Source organism: Cupressus sempervirens, chromosome 5, assembly GCF_028749045.1.
Source record: "Cupressus sempervirens isolate cs-2001-9-10 chromosome 5, ASM2874904v1, whole genome shotgun sequence".
Taxonomy (NCBI): domain Eukaryota; kingdom Viridiplantae; phylum Streptophyta; class Pinopsida; order Cupressales; family Cupressaceae; genus Cupressus; species Cupressus sempervirens.
Genome location: NC_143122.1, coordinates 623,488,235 through 623,511,711, shown reverse-complemented (window position 1 = coordinate 623,511,711; position 23,477 = coordinate 623,488,235). Strand labels below are relative to the sequence as shown.

The 23,477-nt window shown below is 35.4% G+C and overlaps 1 protein-coding gene across 3 annotated transcripts in view; it reads left to right on the top strand.

Annotated features, from left to right (window-relative positions):
* The window catches only part of LOC149557439 (protein HAPLESS 2-like), a 322,953-nt gene that overhangs the window by 75,032 nt on the left and 224,444 nt on the right, over positions 1-23,477 (top strand). For all 3 annotated transcript variants that reach the window (XM_089832085.1, XM_089832084.1, XM_089832086.1), the window contains exon 7: positions 7,365-7,443. In XM_089832085.1, the coding sequence (XP_089688211.1) occupies positions 7,365-7,443 (79 nt within the window). The remainder of the gene's footprint in view (positions 1-7,364; positions 7,444-23,477) is intronic.

Sequence of the window (23,477 nt, the reverse complement as noted above, 5' to 3'; positions counted from 1 at the left end):
ATTGTGTTCAAATATTTTATTGCTCATATTGAAGATAATAATTTGGATAAAAGATTCTAAATTGGCAAAAGATACCAATATATTGATTCACCCCCCCCCGCTAGTATATTCATGTGCTCTTTAGTTATATTATTATTTTTTTGAAAATTTGTATTACCTTAACATTACTAAATGAATTATAATGTTTATTATTTTAATACTTATTTAATCTGCTTAATAATTAAATGTAATAGTAATATTTAAGTGCTTAGTAACAAATTAATTATTTGTAATGTTTGATAAATAATTTGAAATAGACTTAAATTTATGAATCTAGTTAATACTATAATACACAAGATGATTAATGTTGAAATAATTCAATAAATATCCTTCAAGGGATCAAGGTCAAATTAGATAAAATGTCTTAATAAAAGATAATATATAAATGGACTTGCCAAGTTATTAGTCGATAGGCTATTTATATTTGGATTCCTTGCCGGAATTCAATTTCTGATGCCGACAAATGTAAAAATGGTGACCAAAAAGATGAAAAAGTCAAATTTTCTGACCATTGAATCTTGCCTCTTGAGTTGGTTCAGCCATGGACGGTATGCAATTGTTGCACTTGTAGAGGTTGCTCTGTGAGTGGTTGAAGTTGGTTTTCATGGCACTCATGTCGACGATTGCTATGAAGGATTTTAGATTGTCTATTCTGTTGTAGGAGTTTCAATTCGCGACTTAGAGGTGGGATTTTAGGTCGCAGCCCATGGCGGCTTTTTCTCAATCCCCTGTTGTGTGAGGTGAGTGTAGATCACGATTATGCAGAGGTTTGCTGTGGGTTTTTTGGGGAGGAGGAAGTGGCTGTTGGAGTGGAGCCATGAGAAAAGGAGGATCTTGATGATGGCTGTTATAGTCTCCAACAGTCTGTCCTAGAGGTATTTTGACTACTTTGAGTGGTTTATAGATTCAATGTGATTGGGAAAATGGTTGAATATGATCCCCCCCTCTCTTCACTAGGAATTGATTGCTCTCCAAGCTTTGAAATCCCAGTTTTGTGCATCCTCTACACCCTCATAATTTGAAAGCACAAACTAATAGCAAGGTAAATCTAATCCTACTCATTTGGACAAAGATTAATTCAATTACAGAGGCTAAAACAATGAGAATTAAGAGCAAAGGAGCGTGAAATTAGAATGAGAAAATGTTAGGGAGAGTTGTGATGTCAGATGAAAGACCACATTGCAAAATTTTGCTTGTAATGGACATCCCCTACAACAACCAAATCATATTCGTGTAATAGCTTGTCCAAAATCAATTCTGCCATTAATTTGTACTCAACCTTGGAATACTTGGGGTAATGCAGAGGCATATGAAATCTGAAGGCTGTCCCATCTAATCATGACCTACGCTTAATGTCATTAATTTTGGGCTCTGGTGTTCCCATGTTTGCGCTTTCTTTTGTTTTCTTTTCTATAGAAAATAAGCCCATAAATTTGTATGGAAATGGCGTTGTAATCCTTTTAGGAGGCTTAAAAAGGAGGCGAGGAGAGAATTAGCAGTGTAGAAATAAGGATTAGATAAATTGGCAGGTTCTTTGAGTTTTTGTTTAAAATATATATTGCATTTTATGAATGCAGTGTTAGTTGTTGATTCTTCAGTGGCTGTTAATTTACACCAGTAATTGGGGGGTGGAGTACCTAGTTAATTGTCATCAATTTAGGAGTAATACCCTATAAATGCAGATTGACGGTTTAGAGGGTGGGTTGTTCAGTAACCTGCCATCATTTGAGGAAATTAATTGTCACTTAGTTACCAATGTTTACAAACAAACTTATTGTAATTGAGGATAACTGGGAAATGCTTTATAAAACAAAGCATAATGAAGAAGATAATTGACATTTTGGAAAAGTAGCAAACATTCAACTCTCATTTAAGTCAGTGGTGTTGCTAGAGCGGTTGAATGCACTAAAGACAAAAGCCTTTTAGCGTGAAACTATTGTGTTGGGGATGCAATCCCTAGGGGTAGTACATATTAGTCAGTGTAGAGTTTGTAAGTTGGGAGTACCCATGAAGACGTATTAGACTAACAAACTTCCCTTTTAATGTCTTCAGCAAAAAATTATGAAAAAATATTTAAAAGTATAATTGTTGCTAGAGTATTGTGTGTCTGTTATTTCTGCATTAAGTAGGGGTTAGTATAAGCAAATATGTGTATCATGTAGTATTTATCAATATCAGAGCTAGATATATTATCAGAGATTGGAGGGGGAACATTCTTGTAGTTGGGACAAAGAATTCGGCAGAAGAAATAAATAGTGAAGTCGAAGTTCAAGCACCTCTCCTTTTTGATACTATTGTGCAACCCACAATGATCTTTTTTTGTAAATGGCTAGATGTTTGTGGCATAATGCTTAGTGGGGTTGTTAACTTTGAGTGATGACACATAGCTCCTCATAATGTACTTCATTTTTCTCTTTGTTTTTCATATACAAACTTAGTAATATCTTGATATTAGAAAATAAAAAATACTAACACACTTAGTACATTTCATCTCTTTTTTAAAATTTGACATTAGAAATATAGATATCTTTCAAAAAATCAAACAACTCAATTTTCTAAAAAAAATTATTAGATATTTTAAATTAAACAACATATTATTTTATTTAGTTATATATCTGAAAAGTAAATAAAATCATCAATTATGTTTTATATGTTTTAACTTTTCTAAGTTAGGAGCTAATTTAACGTTTCCATGTTGGACCTATGCATATGTGAATGTGTAAATTTATAAAAGGTTCACAAGACAATAACACATCTACATGGATCATACCTTATGGTCCATTATCACGATAAAGAAGTGCAAACTACTAAGAATTTGGATTCGTCCTTTGCTGCCCGGATTCGGGTCTAGGTCCGCATGGGTCCAGATTTGTGTCCGAGTTCGCTGCAGGTCTGGGAAGGGTCCTTATTTTGGACTATGGGTTCGCTTAGGTCCTTGTTGGAGCGAACCCAGGCAAACCCACAATGAACCCACGATGAGCCTAGGAGGACCCAAGGCAATAGAGTCCAAAATATGAAATAAAACAACTTGAAAGAGTTTTTTTGTTTATTTTTTAAAAGTAATTTCTAAATAGAACCTAATTAAAAACACTTCACTCATTTAATCTCTCATGTTGAGAAGGATGATGATATAGCAACATCTGAGACTAGTGGAACCAGTTTGGGTTCCAATGAATGAGTATCTAGATATAGTTGCAAGTGGGGATGAAGCCATTGATCCCTCATTTTCTGATGATCCATTTGACTCTTGAAAGGCATTTAATACTATGATCATTGATAAATTACTAAACACTTGACATCGATCATTATGTTTTAAACTTTATTATTTGATAAACTAGTCTATGCTTTGCAATTTCATTTTGCAATTTAGTAATTCAATGTATGATTTTCTTTATAGTCTTGAAGATAGATTAATGAGCGAGTATTTAGTGTTTATCATTGACATTTGGCATTGATCAATGATCAAGAAACAATTATTCATACTGTGAATTGACTTTGTTTTTCAACTATGCATGTTTCTCTTATATATATACACTCATGAACCCACCCACGAACCCAAATGGGAAAAACAAAATTTGTCTGAACCCACAAACTCGAACCTCGAACCTGAATCCATCCTTGAACCCGAATCGGCAACTTAGGAAAACTAGAAAGAATAAAGAGATGTGGGGGTAAGTGCACCAAGGTGGTGTGCAAAAAGCGGGTATAAGTGGACACCTTTTTTCTAAAATTAGGTAAACCTGATCTTGGAAGACTCATTTGAGAGTCATGCACTCAAGATGAGAAAATGTGTAAAACACAAAAATTATAGTACTTTGAATCTAGTTTCTAAACTACGAAGGTTTTTAAAAAATGGATAAGATTAAAAAGGTCGAACCCTGCACACACAAAAAACTGTTCCTATTTTTTGCTGAAAAATATAACATGGCTATTTCCTTGCGCTCAACAAATCATATAGTTATATTTTTGAAAAACCCTTTGCTGGGATGATAGTTAAGAGTGAGATCTAGAAGTTTTGTATTTTTTCATAATTTTCTGACGAGTCGTTTTTTCTATGATTTTTTGAAGTGACTCCGTCTTGGAATTTTGGTACTTGTTCATGTGCTGGGCATAACTTGCATCAAAATAATCTAAAATCAACACTTTATTTTTAAAAAGTGTATAGAATCAAGTGTAGAACAATAATATGTAATTTATTTTCTTTTTGGTGAAATAGATCAAAAGTTATTAAATAAATGATAGACATATGTCTGAGAGGATTGTCAAGACACTGATATAGAAAAATCAACTTCACAATGCTAGTCTTGTGCAAAAATTTAAAAATTAATATGGTTGGAAGGGTTAGGAAATGTGCGAGATTATGGTGGTAATTATAAAGATACCCACTTCACCATTTCCAAGCTTGATGAAGTCAAAGACGACAATTTATCTTAGAAGTTGAAAAAACATCTAAACCAACAAAAAATGGAGGAAAAACATCAACCCAAGCCTTTGGGTAGTTGAATAGGCCTCTTACCAAGCCTAAACGCGATCACGCTTTTTTGATAACAAAACACGATCGGGTTATTCTTCGTATGACTAAATTGTCATACTAGACATAACACGATTGAGTTATGTCTATGTAAAAGTATAATCAATTGTTCAGAGGCCTAATAAGTCTAATTAGGCCCAATTAATGAAGCAACTACCTAAAAATGGATTAATTTCATCAAATAAATAATTGGAGGGATGATGTACAGTGGGTTTTATACAAAGAAAGAGTGTGGTGGAGGGACGATGCATAGTGGGTTTTATACAAAGATTTCAAATGTCAATTCTGTCAAGGAAAGTTTAGCTTCTAGAACTCAAATTGTGTGTCTTGGAATCATTTAGTTTGTTGTTCATCAAAATGGCAACCCTTATAGGGCAGACCTAATTGAAACTCATCAATACAATGTAAGGTCGAAATATAGGAGAGACATTCTTGTGGTTGAACCAAAAGAGAAATCATTTTTTGAAGAAATGATAGAGACTTCATGTGAAGGGTTTGAGGTGCGTTGATTCATTTTACTAAACTTTCTCTTTGATTTTTATCATGTAGGCAATAATGCTGAATTTCTACCGTGTGTCAATTTATATATGTTTTGAAATACACAAAGAAGCACTGTTAGTATTTGGTTGTTGTATGATCATCAAGCTTGATCTCTAAAGAATTCATTTTGCAGAGTAAATATTTGATAGTTGCTTATATTCGTTTGATTTAAGAGTACATGTTTGAGTATTTGTAATACATCAATTAATTGTGAAATCAATCAATTTCTCTGCATAGGACTCAAACTTTTGAGATTGAAGAATCTTTTAAATCAATAAAATCTGTACATTTTGTAGGCTGGGTTGTTTCCCTTTGCCATGAGGGTTTTCCCAGGATAATCTTTTGTTTAGTTTCATAGTTTGCTATTCCTAGTTCATTCTAACAAATTCAAGTAAAGAAGAAAGAAAAAATAGAAACTACTTGAAGTAGTGCAAGTCAGGTGTACCTCCAAAGGAGATGACCTAGCCCCTAGCAATAACCACACAATGGAGTTACACCACAACATACAAGATTTAATAGGTAATTCAACTCTTTATTCATCAAATAACTAATTACATGCATATTGACATTTTGTCAAGCGATTCATATGTAGAATCTGCAATGTTTGTTTATGAGCCATTCGAACAAAGAGTTCAAGTGCCTTCTATTATTTTCCTTGAATATTTTACTGTCTCCTTGTTTATCGTTAGAGCCATGGGGTTCCCATCATTGTCACTTAGGTAGGATTAAGACATGTTGATCGATGGTCTCGTCTTTGACTAGCATTCAAATGTTTAAGGTGGATATTCTAATGCACATTTTGTTAAATGATATGCATGGTTTCATTTATGGTAGTCCTGCGACATACATAAATCACCTGTGAAATGTATTTCCGAAAATTAGTTAGGCCCAACTCTAATGCTTTTGTCTCATTTTTTTTTTTGGGGGATCATAGAAATTTGACACCTTGTATATGATATTTGTTTGTTTGACATTTTCTTTCAAGGCTTGGTTACTAACAAAATGATTGCTAGCCTCCCCATTATTGAATATAACACTTGAACTTCAGCCAGACAAATATTTAATATTCTAAAATATTGAGTCAAAATCCTATAAACTAGGACAATTTTGAAAATTTCTTTCTGATAAAAGCTCTAAAAAAATTTATGTTTTCTGAAAAAATTATGATAAATCCTCTTTTTGGACTTTGTCTCCGAAGAAACTTCTCAGGATGGCAAGAAAACCAACTCTGATACCATTTGTAATGTCCCCTGCTAGGACATTAGATTATGTGTTATAGGATTTTTCCTTTCAAGCTTTTATAGACAAATATTATATATATACCTAATTGATTGATTATATCTCAAAGTTTCTTTTTTCTATATATATACCTATTTCATTCTAAGAGTCACAACTTCACATAAATAAATTATAATAATTATATTATATATTGTATAATTATATATTAGGAACATATATGATATTAGTAATATAGATTATATCAAATATATTAATATCAATTTTACTATTTATAATATATTTATATTAATAATCTAAATATTATATAACATTTAATCCTCATATTTCATATGAATATGTTATGCAATGGACATAGTAATTTAACATTATTAATATTTCATTATTATTTTATTTATTTATTATTTAATTATATGGATTTTATTATGATAGGGAATCTCAAGTATTCTTCTAGTTTATAGTTTTGGCTTTATTAGTTTCGTTCTTGTAAATCATTAAAATATCATGTAAGCTTACCCTAAAGTTTAGGGTGAACCATAAACTTGCAAGATTTACTAGGCAATAAAAAGAAATAAATAAAAAATAGTTTATATGTTTTCTACTCTCAGATGCGTTAGGTTTATTCTATTCCTATTTTACTCGAAGGCTTAATAGTTTATCATAGAATTTTTTTTTTTTCCATTTTTGAAAATGAATGAATCCATTATATATATATGCAAAATGGACATTGTTATTTGGGAAATATAGAAGGTGAATTCTTAATTTAAAAAGTATTAAAAGAAGGCATAGACAACGGAAATAATATTTGATGGTTCTATTGGTATGTGGCCTTGAAACAAATACATCCATTAGGTTTTTGCGATAACGATAAGATGAAATATTCTTCATATTTGAATGATTTCTAATGAAATTATTTTAGAATGGATTATTTGCTAACATACCACAGTTTTGCTCAATATTTTCATGATTGTTCACATCAACATATTGAAAAGCTAAAAGTGACTAATTTCCCTTGAAGGTTTCACGTTTTTGAAGTAGGAAGACGACAAATTGGATTCAATGTTAAGATTGAACTATCACATGGCGATGAAAACCTGGTACTTAATTCCAAGAACTCTTTTGTGAAGTTTTTTATGTTTGTTTCTGGACAAAATATAGAGTTTACAATTATACTCATATTATTAGATATTATTGAATGTTAGAAAATGTTGTAGGCTCTAAGCTTGTCTTTGATCGTTGATAACAAGTAATTTTGGAGTAATTATATTCTCTTTCTTCGTACCATTGTGTCTCGCCTTCCTCTTTTTGACATGGATCTAGTCCTCTACGACCACCTCTCCAATCATAGAGATGCTTATTATGAAATTTTTTAAATAGAGGTTACTTGAACTTGAATGATAGGCATGATCGTTGTTAAAATGCCTTTCTAGACCCTCAACACTTCCCATTTAGCATTATTGGGTCTTGTATCAACTCTTTCTTCATGATAATGATTTAGTACAAGCAATTTCACTATTTCTAATCCAAAAAGTAAAATTGTAATTTGCAATGTGTTAATCTTATGATTTATATTTCACTCGAAGGGGCTGATTGGATTCATTCATGTATGGATGGTTTCATTTAGTATGACCACTCTTGTTTATAATCATGATAGGCTCTCTCTATATTTTTCTTTTTTCCTTTGGTATTTGTCATCATGTTGTTGCTTCATCATAGAGAAATAGATCATGAACCAACAAAGAAGATATGGGTGTCCAAGTTTGTTTATGGATTTTGATAGCTTTTTGACGACTGGTTCTGCCAAAAGATTTAAGTATTTTGCTATTTTAGTAATCTAGAAGTAGACATTAATTTATTATAGTTGTTTCCAGCAGACATAATCTTCTAAAGATAATATTTTAACTTGTTATTGTTATTTCTTTGTTGTCATATTTGTTGATACGATAATTTGAGTTGTCTTTTGTTTAGTTGTCAATTCAGGTTCGGGGACGGATTTGGGTTCGAGAATCTGGTTCATGGATTTTTTCCTCATTATGATTTGCAAGGATTCATGAGTGTGTGTATATATATTATATATTCAAAAAAATAAGAGAAATAGACAAAAACATTATGATGAAGATAAACATTATGATTCATCAAGAAAATTATCATATTGAATTCACAAAACTTAGACTTATAGTTATAGTTCAATAATGTTTGAAACATGATTCAATAATCATGAAAGTGTTCTCAATCATGAAATGGATTGTCTAAAAAATGTGGATCATTGGAGTCTTCAGTGGTTGCAAGTAATTCATCCTCCTCATTGGAACCATAGCCAGTTCCACTAGCAGTAGAGGGTGCTGCGTCATCTATATCAAGCAATGGGGCTTTAGCAAGATCCTCAGTTGTCATATCCAATTCATCATACTTGGGTGCCACATCCCAAAAGTTCTCTGCCCCCTTCTTGTATTTTGGGTCCTTATGTGCTACTAGGCACAAGTTGTTGTGCACAAACACCAAGTCTTCTTTTTTGGAGCTCAAATGGTTATGCTTAGCTGAGTGGGTAGAGTATGTACTCCAATTCCGCTTAGTGGAAGAAGAGCTAGCAACTTAGAGAGAAAACAATTAAAATTAAGTGTTAAAATATACACGCAAGTGACCCAAACAAATAAAAATACTTAAAAATTAAAATAAAAAAACATACTTGTGACAAGAACTTTATTGCAAGAGGCTAAGGTATAAATAATTCTACCCATGGAGCTACCACCATGTAATACCATCTATTCTACTTTGATCATTCATAGCAATGGGATTTGTATTCTTTCCTCAGATGAATAATCCAAACTCTCTTCTAACATTTGCCCCCACCTCTGGATCACTAAAGATCCTATTGAATGCCCTCTTATATCCACTAGCAACATCTCTATAAGGTGCCACTCTTCCTGGAATAACAACTACCTCTGGGCTATAATACCTTGGGGAGAGAGCATGAGCCAGGAGATGCAAAGGAGTAGTCATCTTGTTCCAATGATGAAGAACAATTGCTTCCACCTTTTTGTATAAGGCGTTCACAGGGTCATTCTTTCTACTTTCAGTGGCCTAGGATATGAATAACAACTAATGTTCATGTAAGTTTTCTTGATGTAAGTTATGTAAATTATAACTTTTTAAATTTAGCTATATCTTAATAATAATTAACTTGGATAGAGGATTGTATTATAACTTACCACTTTGATTTTCTCCAACATGGTGTCCATGGCTTCATAGATGTCCCCCAAGCATGGCCGATTGGTGTCAGAAAACCTAAGCATAGCCATGATAGGATCGGTGAATTCTAATGTGTATTCCACCCAAGTCCACCAATTATCATCCAATATCACTGCCTTGACCTTTTGGGCCCTTGTTGTATTGGATTGTTTCCAAATGCCCTATTGGTTGCTAATCACCATTTGTGACGATGCCTCCTTTACCCTCACAAGTTGTCTAAGGATGATTATGTGTGATGTAAAGCAGGTTTCAGGCACCTAAAAACATGTTAATAGTAAGTCAGCAACACATTTAGTTAGGTAAAACATGACATAAATTGATTTTTCATAAATGAAACCAAATAACTTAAATTTTAAAATTTATCTTCAATAACTTCAATTTGTAGAGAATTCTGGAAATTACTTGTGACATATGGTGGTTTGTCACAATTATTTGAATCTCCTCACCCTCATCATATGTTTTCTTCTCTCAATCTATTTGGGTGCCAATGGCTTGTATCACCAAGTTTAGGGAATGGACGATGCATGATGTCCATAAGATGTAACCATATGTAGCCTATACCAATGTAGCCGCAGCCCTGAAAAATTTTACATTGTTTGTAACAACTTGGATTGGGTTAATGTTGGTAGTTTCAATTGGATAAACCCATGATACCAAACTGAAGATATTTATATATATGCGTGTGTGTGTGGTTGAAGTAATCAATTATTACATTAATCAAATAATAATGAACAGACATGTCCTATGAAGGGACATGTCTCTCCATGTCTCATCGACAATATAAGTGAAATCTCTGTTGTTGGAAAACACTTACCAAGCATGGCAGTGCAGATACAATTGCAGTGATCCCGAAAACTAACATGGTATTAGAGTAGGTCAACTCCTACCTATTTGAAAGGAGAATATTAATCTATGCAGACCAAGGCAATACTTATTAGGGCATAATCATTGTGAAGGAATTCTCCTGAATCCACTGATAAGTATGCACATAAAAATGTTGGAGATCAGAAAAATGAAAACAGAGAGGTATCTACAACAAACTATACCAGACTGGCAGTGCCTTCTAGCACTAAAAAACACTCGTGCATAAATAACATTAAGAGACTACATAGCGAACAAATAAACTTGTTGGTATTTAATGATCCATTCATTTGCTTTATCCCCATTTGAGGATATGTTGGTGTTGCCTAGGTAGAGGTGGGTTAAATCCTCTCAAGGTAGATTAGTCCCAAGATAGGATACAAACAAGCAACATACAATAATCATTCCTTCAAGTGGAGAGCACCTATGTCGCAAAGGTAAAAAGGAGGATTACACAAATTTCATTGAACTAGCTCTTGATGATCATCTTGATGGAAATGCACACCTTATCAATGATCTTTCAAATGAGAAGACTGTACTAGTGGTTAATCAACTTCATGGAGACACTACCGATAATCTCTTGTAGGAGCAAATTAAATTGGCTGAATATTCTTGGGTTCTGCATGAGACATGCATGATTACAATCTCACCATGCAAAGGCTATGAGATTCCACAAGATGTTGAAGAGCTTGATCAGATGAAGGTTTGGGATCTAATCATCGATAAGTGCAAAGATTGGCTTCTATGGGATCTTCGTGACTTTGGGCATAACAATGTTTATATCTGAGTGGGGCATCAAAGGATTGATTGTGATTTACTCATGTCGTTTACATCCAAGTGTGTATAGGTGACCATGATACAACATGGAGATTTCAATGGACACAGATACTAATGTTTGCGCATGGTTTGGGATCCTATAGCTTCAATTGGACAAATTGTCTAATGGTAGATCGCTTGAGGGAAAGTAACTTTTAGTGCGAGGATTTGTAATTGTTAGTGTCATAGCTTTCATCAGATGATGATTCAATATGATTGATTTAATCAAATGAATATATAATATATTATATTGTATATATTTGTATCTTATATATATTATATCTTTATATTTATAAATATATGATATATACTTTATATCTAAAATAATTAATTGTTATTACATATTTAGCCATATAGTTTCTAACTCTATGTCATAAGACATAGGCTTGAGTACATTAAAAGAGGTCCGCCTATGTGAGATGTTAATCAATTAAATGCTCACCTTTATCTTCTCGTTGGTCAGTTATGTCAAGCACTTGTTTTTCCTTATTCTTTTTATCAGGTATCAAATATTCAAATGACTTGCCATGTTAACCTGAGGTGGCACAAGAATATGTGAACCGACATTGACAAAGCATGGCTAATATGAAATCGTCAAAACTGTTATCCGCCCAAACCTTGTTGGTAATCGATGTGTTGGTTGCATGTAGTGCTGCTTGTAGTGATCACATCCCCTCTATTCTTGCTTCCCAATTACTATATAATAGAGTTCATTCTAATTACTTAAAAAATATACAAAATACAGATTATTATTGGTGACTTACAAGTCAAAGATATATGTTGTTAATAAGTATATAATAAAATGGAATAATGTAATGTCCCCTCTTTAGCAGTTGACCAAGTGTGTGTGAGCCTAGTTCTACATGGTCCCGAGGGCTAACGAAGGGTTTAAGGGATCTTAGAGTGTTTTGTCCTAGTTATCTCTAGTTTGGGTAAAAAATGGAGTTGATTTACCTAGTCTCAGGTGTACTTACTATTTTTAATAAGTCAGTAGGACACAGGGGAGGCTAGTTTTGGTGATTGGATTTGATACTCCTCGGTGAGAGCTTTCCGACAAGCTATCACTCATGGTGCTCGGAGTTTGATAGCTAATATATTTTTATGCCTGAAGTATTATTAAAGTAACACTTAATTTAGTTGTAAAATATTAAAGTTTTACTTTAATATTAAATTTAATGGAAATGTGTGCAAATCAAAAGGGGGGCCTAAGGTAGACATAAGTGATTATTTTAATATGTTTTATATTGCACATCTTTTATCCCACATTGCTCACGTGAGTTGAATCGACCCTTGGAGAAAGATTAAAAGGGAGCATTAGTGGCTTCATTCAGCAGGTTGAATATGAGAAGAAAATTGATATGTGATTTGCAGACTTGTTTTGTGCATTAAAGGATGTATATCATCTCTTGTGACATTCTAGATGTCATTCCCTTGGGGTTTGGCCTTTAGAATCCATTGTCATCAGCTTCATTATCAGGTAGATTGGGCACATTTCAAGCTACATGCAGATTTGATGTTGTGCTCATATCTTATTCATTGCTCATCCAACACTTATGCTACTTTGAGAGAATGATTTTATGAAGATTTTGGACTGTTTGAAGAGAAAATTACTGTAGCATGATTGTTCATATGAGTATTGTTCTCGTGACACTATTCGCATAGTTACCATTCACGCAATACTATTCATGTCACTATAGTAGTAGGTTTAAATAGCGTTTGTTGGAGCATTACATCAATAATATTGGAGCAATTAGCAAGTTGATAATCTGCCATGTATTTGATTTTATCAAATTCTAAAAATAACATCTTATCAACAGTAATACAATTTCCAATTTGTATATCATCGTACTTTCTTTTGTTCATGTTGAGTGATTTTCAATTCTGTGCAAGCAAACAATATAAATGTTTCATTTCTGACATCATAAGGGGTTAAATTAGTAAACAGAGGATTAAGGAGTTGGATGCAAACATTTGACAAAATTCCTATCAGCAGTTGTTTAGTTTTTGGGCATTTCTAGGGTGCCCACTCGAGTGGTATTAGAGCCTTTAAGTCCTGCCATCTTGTGGAGGCCTTACAAGGATTTTGGAATAGCCGGATAGAGGGAAAAGTGTTTGACGAAATGCCAAAACACTAAAGTAAAAAATAAAACAGGTTAAGAATGTATGTTTGAGCATGTGATAGAGGCCATCAACTTTCGCCATACCAGAGCAAGACAACAAAGATTCAAACTCACAGAGCGAGAAGTCTAGTTTATCCGTGCAGGTGGACATAGAATCCAGTCATACAGACACATAGGAGATATTCTTTGAACAAGACAATAGTATAGATGACCGAGATGATAGGAATATAGGACTAGGCGAAGGCAGGAATACCGGTCCATATTAGGAGGAGGTAATGTTCAGACTGTTATTGGGTACATAAGAGTAGGGGCAACATATGCAACAGGAGCAGAATAGGCGAATGGATATGATGTTGTAACTTATGGCTAGACAAATGGGCGTCAATATTAATTTAGGTGATGCAAACAATGAAAATGGGGGCAATGATAATAATGGAGGCCAAGGCAACAACAATGGTCCGAAGAATAACATTAATGGTAATAATGATGGACATGGCAACAATGGGAATGAGGCTGATAAATTTAGACACGTTGTATGCCCAGCTCAGACAATGAGCTCGAGATCTCTTCTATCCATCTTCCCACCCAGAGATCTGGTTCAACTAGTAAACGAACCGCATATTACCGAGTTACAAGATCAGTTCAGGAAGGATTGGGAGGCTAGTGGACCGGAGTTTCAGGTGGATATTTTCCTCAGAGATTATATAGATTTGAGGATGAGACACATGCCTAGAGCAGGAGGGAGAAATCAAAACTTTGAGTTCAGAAAGAAAGTTGGAAAGTAACTTTCTCTACCTTATTATGATGCTTCAGGGAAGATGACTACACGAGCTTGGGTGCAGAAGGTAGATACATATTTCCAACTGAATCCTATGCTTGAGGATGCTATCAAGCATGTGGCTATTCATTTGGATGGTCCAGCGAATGAGTGGTGGCACCATGGCATGGTAACCTTGGGGCATAATCAGATCACATCTTGCAAGGAGTTCACTACAAGACTCATAGAGAGATATGATACCAAAGATCCCGAGTTACAGTTTAAAGAATTGGCACAGCTCAAGCAGTGGGGATTAGTTGAAACGTATATTAGTGAATTTCAAAGATTAGCTGCGTTGGCTACAAATATTTTAGATAGGAGATTAGTAGTGCTGTTTATGGATAGACTCTCAGATCCCTTGAGGGGTTGGGTCAAGGGGCATGACCCCGCTACATTATAGGATACCACTAAGAAGGCTTGTGACTTATCACCTTCTTCTAAGAACATATTCCAGCCTAAGGATTCACATACAAAGAAGGATAAAGATAAGGACAAATTCTTTTTACGAGGACACAACTAAAAGGGGATAATAAGAAATTGGATAATGACACTTTAAAGGAGTTGAGAAGGAAGAAGTTGTGTTTTCATTGTAGAGAGCCTTGGGACTTATGTCATAAGTGCGCTCTCAAGGCTAAGGCAAATCAAATGGAGTATTTCTCAGTGGAGGAGTCACAGTTAGAGGAGGATCAACACTGCGATTCGGATTAGAGTAGCACTCCGAAGGAGAACAACATTCCTGAGGATGATAGGTCATTGGCACGATTGATAGGGGCTCAAAGGGCAATCACATTTAGGGTCAGGGGCACTATCCAGGGGTAGAAAGTTATATCTCTCATTGACATTGGGGCTACACATAACTTCATAGATGCATGATTGGTAGCCACGAGAAGTTTACAATTTGAGGAGCATGTTGGGTTTAGAGTCATGGTAGCTAATGGTGACAAATTATTATGCACTCAGAATATATCTAATCTTCATATTAGGTTTGTAGATGGCTATGAGTTAGGATGAGTTCTATGTAGTAGACATGGGAGACTATGATGTCATCCTCGACATGAAATGAATGGCCTCACTAGTTGAGTTCACACTCAACCTAGCAAAATTGGAGATGAGATTCTAGTATGAGGGAAGAACTGTTGTACTCAAAGGACTTTCAGACGGGAGTTGTGGAGTAGTCTTGCTGAGGAGAATGCAAAGACTTTTTCGGCATAATGACAAAGTGGGCAGTAGAATGTTTCATTATGCTAGCTCTAAATGAGCCATAGGTAAATAGTCATCCACCAGATATCTAGGAGATACTTGACAGGCATGCCAAAGTATTTGGCAATATTCTACATGGGGTTCCTCCTGACAGGGGAATAGAGCATGTTACTGAGTTCGACAAGGGAGGCAAACCCATCATGATTACCCCCTATCGTCATCCTAAGAAACATAAGGATGAGATAGAGAAGGCAATTAAGGAGCTATGGAGATGGGGCACATTAGGTCTAACAAAAGCCCTTTCGCTTCAGTAGCAATTCTAGTGAAGAAGGATTGATGAGCTAATTGATGAGTTGCATGGTGCATGCTTCTTCATCAAAATTGATTTACGTCCAATACCACCAGATCAAGATGAGAGTAGAGGACATCGAGAAGACAACCTTTTGATGTCACTATGGCCACTTCGAGTTTATGGTTATGCCATTTGGGCTAACCAATGCACCCGCCACATTTCAGAGTTGTATGAACCACGTGTTTAGGGGGCAGTTGAGGAGATTCGTTCTGATCTTCTTTGATGACATCTTGGTCTTTAGTAAGACTTGGAAAGAGTACTTGCAACATCTGAAGGTGTTATCTATTTTGGATAGAGAGTAATTGTATGCCAAGGAATCAAAATGTGAGTTTGGCATGACCGAGCTCCTTTACTTTGGGCATATCATTAGTGCCAATGGTGTTCAGGTTGATCCTGAAAAGATTAGAGCTATTGTGGATTGGTCTACTCCCACAAACCTCACATAGTTTAAGGGGTTCTTTGGTTTATGTGGTTTTTACTGGAGGTTTGTTAGGGGATTTTCATAGATTGTCGCACCTTTGACAAATCTCACTAGAAAAGCACCCTTCACGTGGACAAAAGCAGCGCAAAGAGTTTTTGACCACTTCAAATAGGTGATGTTTTCTTGTCCGGTTCTAGCTCTACTCGATTTCACGAAGCCATTTGAACTTGAATGTGATGCTTCAGGAGACAAGATAGGAGCAGTATTAATGCAGGAGAGACACCCCATTGCATTCGAGAGTAGGAAGCTCCGAGGAGTTGAGAGGAGCTATTCTATCTATTATAGGGAAATGTTGGCCATAATGCATGCATTGGCCAAAATTCGATCATATTTGGTAGGTGGGCTTTTTGTGATCAAGATTGATCACAATAGTATAAATACTTCATGAGCCAGTGTGATCTTAATGACTGGTAGCAGAAATGGGTTACTAAATTGCAGTCTTATGGATTTGATAAGGAGTTTGTCAAAGGTAAGAAAAATGTGGTGGTTGATGCTTTACCTCAGAGACCTCACTTATGTGCTCTGGCAGAGGTTTCAGGAGATTGGAGAGATCGGATTGCAACGGAGTATGCAAAAGATGATTGGGCTTCTGGGATAGTTGTGGGCACCATTCAGGATGACAGGTATGTGGTGTTGGATGGGTTGATCAGATTTCAGGACAGAGTTTATTTGATCCCTACATCACAGTTTAGAGAGGAGATTCTGAGGGCAGTTCATGATGCACCTACAATTGGGCATCCAGGGGTCTTCAAGACCTATAGGTAGATTCGAGAGTGGTTCTCATGGAGAGGGTTCAAGGATGATGTTTAGAGGTATGTCAGAGAGTGTGCAGTTTGTCAGTAGAATAAGGGGGAGCACACGTTTCTCGCAGGTTTACTACAGCCTTTGCCCATTCCGGACAGGAAATGGGAAAGTATTTCTATGGACTTCATCATTGGTTTACCACGAGTGCAGGGAAGAGATTGTATTTACGTAGTGCTAGACAGTTTGACAAAGTTTGCTCACTTCTTTGCTATTCCTTCTACTTATACAATAGCCCAGGTGGCAAATTTATTCTTCAAGGAGGTTTTCAGGTTACATGGGATACTGAGATTTATCGTTAGTGACAGGTATAGCAAGTTCATGAGCGCCTTTTGCTAGGAGTTGTTCAGGCTGTGTGGTACAGATCTTACACCTAGTATGAGTTAACACCCTCAAACAAATGGGCAAACAGAGATAGTGAATAAGTGGGTGGAAGGCTATTTGTAGAACTATGTGATTGCGCAACAGAGAGTGTGGGTCAAGTGGTTATACACGGGGGAGTATTGTTACAATACCACATATCACATGACCATCAGGATGACTCCATTTATGCCATTGTATGGGTTTGAAGCACCCCACTTCATGGATTTAGTTTTGGGGAACAACCGAGTGCCCAAAGCCAAAGGCCTATTGTAGGATAGTCAGGATATCTTGAGAGCGCTCAAGGAGAATATACAAGAAGCTCAAAATCAACAAAATTTGTATGTTGATCAGCATAGGGTAGAGCGCAGTTTTGAAGTAGGGGATATGGTGTATTAGAGGCTACAACCATATAGGCAGTCATCGCTTAAGAGGAGCGGAGCAGAGAAGCTGAAGCCTAGATTTTATGGTCCCTACAGGGTGATTTGTAGAGTGGGCGAAGTTGCCTATGAGCTCGAGACTCCAGAGGGTAGTCGGGTGCACAATGCATTTCAGGTTTCGAGTAGTGGTCAAAGTGTAGTTCCTTCTATAGATTTACCCCTTTTAGATGAGGGGAAACTCGTGTTAGTACTTGAGGCTATTCTGGGCACTCGAGAGAAGAAACTCAGAACCAGGATAGTGAAGGAGTATTTGGTCGGATGGAAAGACCTGCCGGAGGAGGATGCTACATGGGAGAGTGAGAAGGTTATTCAACAAGCTGGACTAAGATTGCTTGAGGACAAGCAATTTCAAGGGGGGTAGATTGTGATGTCCCCACTTTAGTACTTGACCAAGGGTGTGTGTGTGTTAGCCTAGTTCTACATGGTCCCGAGGGCTAATGAAGGGTTTAAAGGGATCTTAGAGTGTTTTGGCCTAGTCATCTCTAGTTTGGGCCAAAACGGAGTTGATTTACTCAGTCTCAGGCATACTTACTATTTTTAATAAGTCACCAAGACACAGGGGAGGCTAGTTTTGGTGATTGGATTTGATACTCCTCGGTGAGAGCTTTCCGACAAGCTATTACTCATGGTGTTCGAAGTTTGATAGCTAATATATTTTTATGCATGAAGTATTTTTACAATAACATTTAATTTAGTTGTAAAATATTAAAGTGTTACTTTAATATTAAATTTTATGGGAATGTGTGCAAATTAAAAGGGGTGCCTAAGGGAGACATAAATGATTATTTTAATATGTTTCATATTGCACATCTTTTATCCCACATTGCTCATGTGAGTGAATCAACCCTTGGAGAAAGAATAAAAAGGAGCATTAGTGGCTTTATTCGGAAGGTTGAATATGAGAAGAAAATTGATATGTGAGTTGCAGATCTGTTCTTGGCATTAGAGGACATATATTCTCTCTTCTGACATTCTAGACACCATTCCTTTTGGGCTTGACCTTTGGAATCCATTGTTATCAACTTCATTATCAGGCAGATTGGGCACGTTTCAAGCTACAGGAAGATTTGATGTTTTGCTGGGCACGTTTCAAGCTACAGGAAGATTTGATGTTTTGCTCATATCTTATTCATTACTCATCCGATGCTTATGCTACTTTGAGGGAATGATTTTATGAAGATTTTGGACTATTTGAAGACAAAAGTACTATAGCAACATTGTTCACATGAGTACCTGTTAATGCAACACTATTCACGGGGTTACTCTGCACACGACACTATTCATGTCACAGTAGCAGCTGTTTTAAATAGCATTTGCTGGAGCATTATATCAATAATATTGGAGCAATTAATGAGATGATAATCTGCCATGTATTTGATTTTATTAAATTCTGAAAATAACATCTTATCAACAGTAATACAATTTCCAATCTACATATCATTGTACTTTTTTTTGTTCATGTTGTGTTATTTTCAATTCCATGCAAGCAAACAATGTAAATGTCTCATTTCCAAAGTCACAAGGGGTTAAATTAGTAAATAGAGGAATAAGGAGTTGGATGTAAACTGTTTGACAAAATTCCGATCAGCAGTTGTTTAGTTTTTTGGCATTTTCTAGGGTACCCACTATAAATTACTCTAGTGTTATAAGTTTTGACTATAAATCATATTCAATATACTTATTAATTGATAATATATTATGAGACCATTTATATATTGACACATAAATCTAATACAAGGACTTAAGAATTCAATTTTAAATTAAAATAAATCTGATTATTGATATTTCAACAGTAATGTCCTCAATTTTCATAAGAAACTCAAATTAATTAATCAAGTGATCCTAGAATTTTAAATGATATTACAAGGACCTTTAAATTAATTTTTAAATAAAAGGGGCCTAATTAATAAAGTAATAATTAAATATTGTTGGCTTGACTCTTGGAGGTCTTTATAAGGTGATCATTGTGTATTGTATGTGATCATGGAATGTATCTAACTCTTTTGCATTTTCGAAAGTTGAAGGTTGAATTTGGTTCGTGTGTAGTTTTAGGGGTGGAAGTTCTCCCCTAGTCTGCATTGCAATTTTGGTTGTCCATTGCCATCCTAATCTATTGTTGGAAATATCCTATATTCCTTGGGGATGCGTACTTGACCTAAAAACAGGAGTTTCAGAAATGGAGACGTCCTGGGGACGGGGGGAAGGGTATGGGATGTCCCCCGACTATCCCCATAAAAGGCAAGTTACTAGGGGACGTCCTCGAAACTTGGGTACGGCTAGGAAAGAAAGCTGTCCCCGGTACGAGAAAGGGGACACCTAGACATCCCCCAGCCGTACCGGGTATGGCCAAGCGTTCCCTTTTTTTAAAAAAAATTATGCAAAAAAAATTAAAAAGTGAATATTAAAAAATAATTTTAAGGCTCCTTACTAAGTCATTGAGGTGAACCCCACCCCTCCAAATGCAATAAAGGTAGAATAGGAGCAATAGTCTGCTTCATTTTTCTATGTTATATTTTTTATGTTGAACATGACATGATTATGATACATTGATACTTATTACTTTATGGCAGCCCTCTAGCCTTTGGGCATATTTAGATTTAGATTTTTCAGATTTATCATGCTTATCATTATGATATTGTTTTCTGATATTGATATGCATTTTGACAATTGAGTACTAAAATCGGATATTATTTTGTAGATGGCATTCAAATGTTGTATGTTATGGTTTTATAATGTTTAAATGACATGCTTTGTGCTTAGTTTCATATGAATGACATGTATATTTGCAAATTTCCCTATATACATATACAGCTGTCCCCGTTTGCCGTCCCCCCCCCCCCCCCCCCCCCCCCCCCCCTCCAAAAAAAAAAAAAAATTGCTGTCCCACAAACCCGTCTTGCCGTCCTCACCATCCCTATACCGGAAACTCAGGGGAACTTAGGAAATATTATTCCAATAGTTCACATTGTGCATCAAGTTTGTGAGAGTCTTCGTTTTAAAGACAAATTTGTATTTGACAACTTGGTTTTGAATTGTTGTAATATGAAATGCTATCATTATTGAATTCCATTTCCTCTTTTTTGTGCGAATATTCATGTCTATGTAATAAGCCTAATCTAGTTAGTTCTTTGGTGTTAATCTTCCTTTGGCATATTGAGTTATTTGTGCAAAGTCGGAATATTTTGGCATCAAGGAGTTTGATAGAATTGATTGTACTGATGGAACCTAAATTTCTACTAAGATAGTTTTTTCTAATTGAGTGTGTATATGCTAATGATTAGAAAAGTTCTACATTTAAAAAAGGGTTATAGCACAAGGTTAAGATCAACAGAGATATTTGTGTCCAAAGTGATGACAAGGAACTCACTGTTTGTAACGGTTGACACATTATCAGTAGAAGTATTATAGAAAATGGTTCAAGGAAGATTTCAACACTAGTCTATTGTGGAAAATGGTGAGGTCATACCTTTGGTTATTATCACAAAATACCTTTGTGATGCTATTTCAAGAGTGGAAAGAGCTACAAAAATTAGCAATACTATTGCAGCTGCTGTTGAAGGGGTAGAAAGACAATGGGGAAGCACAATTTGTGGTACAAATACTTTCATAGAAATACTACGTGAGTCAATGTTTAGACCATCTTTGGCTACTATTATAACAAAAAATACAGGGTATTGATAGTTGCACCAATTGAATCTGTATTCATGGATACAAAGAAAATGCGGTAATTTCACTTGAATGCAATCATTTGTAACAACTGAAAATAAATCACATGGAATCCTCACTTCAAAAAAATGTCATGATATGAAATTTATCAGTTGTATCAACACTAGTTGAGCAGATGCACTGCAAATTACAGAAATGCCCATGGCGGGAAGCTTTGGAGTAGTTGAGAATGAATTGATCAAATTGATTGAATTGATGAACATATTAAATGTAACGAACATTGACTGGAATGTTTATAGTAATAATGGTACTGGGGGGACTGGATTGTTGATCTGTATTGAATGGTGCTTGATGGATGTATGCTAGTGAAGATAACTCTTTGGTTTGTATAGATATGTCCATAGCTATTTTACTCTACTAACAAATATAAAAGCAACAAATATGGAGCACATGAGTTGAAGGATTTAAGAAGTCTATCTACATGTTCATCACTTAAGACTGTTTGGAGCACTTCCAGTCTATTCTCTTATAGAGATGTGGAGATTGGTTCTATTACAACAGTTAAAACCAAAAGTTTACAAATTGTCCATATTAGGATCACATAGAAAAGTAGGAGAGTCTCTACCTTGGTGGTCTTTCTTACAGAAAGCTATTTCATTTAGCAAGCTCCCCAGCCATCAATCTATACCTCAAAAAGGAATTGCGAATTGAATTGGTTCAACAATTTCCATATGACCATTCACAGATGACTGAAATCTGAACTGTTTAAAATAAAGCTAGAAGTTACTCGTGAGATCTATAACATAGAGAATAAAGATGATTCCATACGCAACAACCATTGGGAATTGTTTTTGAAATCTGTAATGGCCCTTGCCAATAGGCCACTAATAACCACTAATATTGAATTGTGACATTTCGTCAAACACTTGACATGCAAACTAAATACACTGCTGAAAGTAAAATACTGAATAAAGGAAATTGTTGTGCAACAAATCTACTCAAATAACTAATGTAAAATAGTGCCAATATATTCATTCAAGATAACCAAATGCTTTTACATATGATATGCGATTTTTCAACTTAAAGCATTACAACATGGCACATTACAAACAAACCCTTACTGGCTGAATGCAATTGAGAATTTCTTGCAACTACAAACTGAAATGAAAGAACTTGGATTGAGCAAATGTTGGAGACTGAAAGCTGAAGACGAAATGATGAAAATGCAACTCCAACCTGCCCTCAAACTTGCTGACCGTATGGCCTGCAGGTACAGCCATACATGTACGGACTGGTACCGCACCTGGCACAAATAAATTCTGGGCTGAAAGTTGCCGAAAATGGTGTGGAAATAATTGCTAGGCTCCAAGGAAAATTCTCCCAGAAAATAAAAATCAAACTCCTAGCCGACAGTGAGATATGAGCAAAAATGTATGTCCAGGTTGAAAATCGAATGTCGGAAATGTCCAAATAAGCCCAACTTGAAGTAGCTGAATACCACTTCCAAAGTGCAACCCTTCAAAGGATATTTCACCTCCTCAGTTATGCAAATCCTTAGGAGACTCCATTCCTAATGATCAAATGACAATCAGCAGACCAAGATGGTGCCACAAATGCTCAAAGAGAAAAGTAGTGTAAACTCAAGTCATAGGATGTCCAAATGAGAGGCCAAGCACTCTATTTATTCACTTTTCTAAGAAGCCTCTAAGAACTTCTAGAAGTATCCATAAAATATTCTTATGAAATCCCTTAATAATGCACTTTTATATAAAAGTAACTTTATAAAATAAAAAGTGCAACTCAACTCAAAATTATAATATTTTGGCCCCGCATAACACATAAAAATAAAAATATGATAAACCCCATCTCTCCAGGAGCAAATAAGATCATCCAATCCCCAAATAATCATCAGAATGACTCTCACCAAAACCATCTGCCTACGAGAGTCCATGATAGGCAAATTCAAGC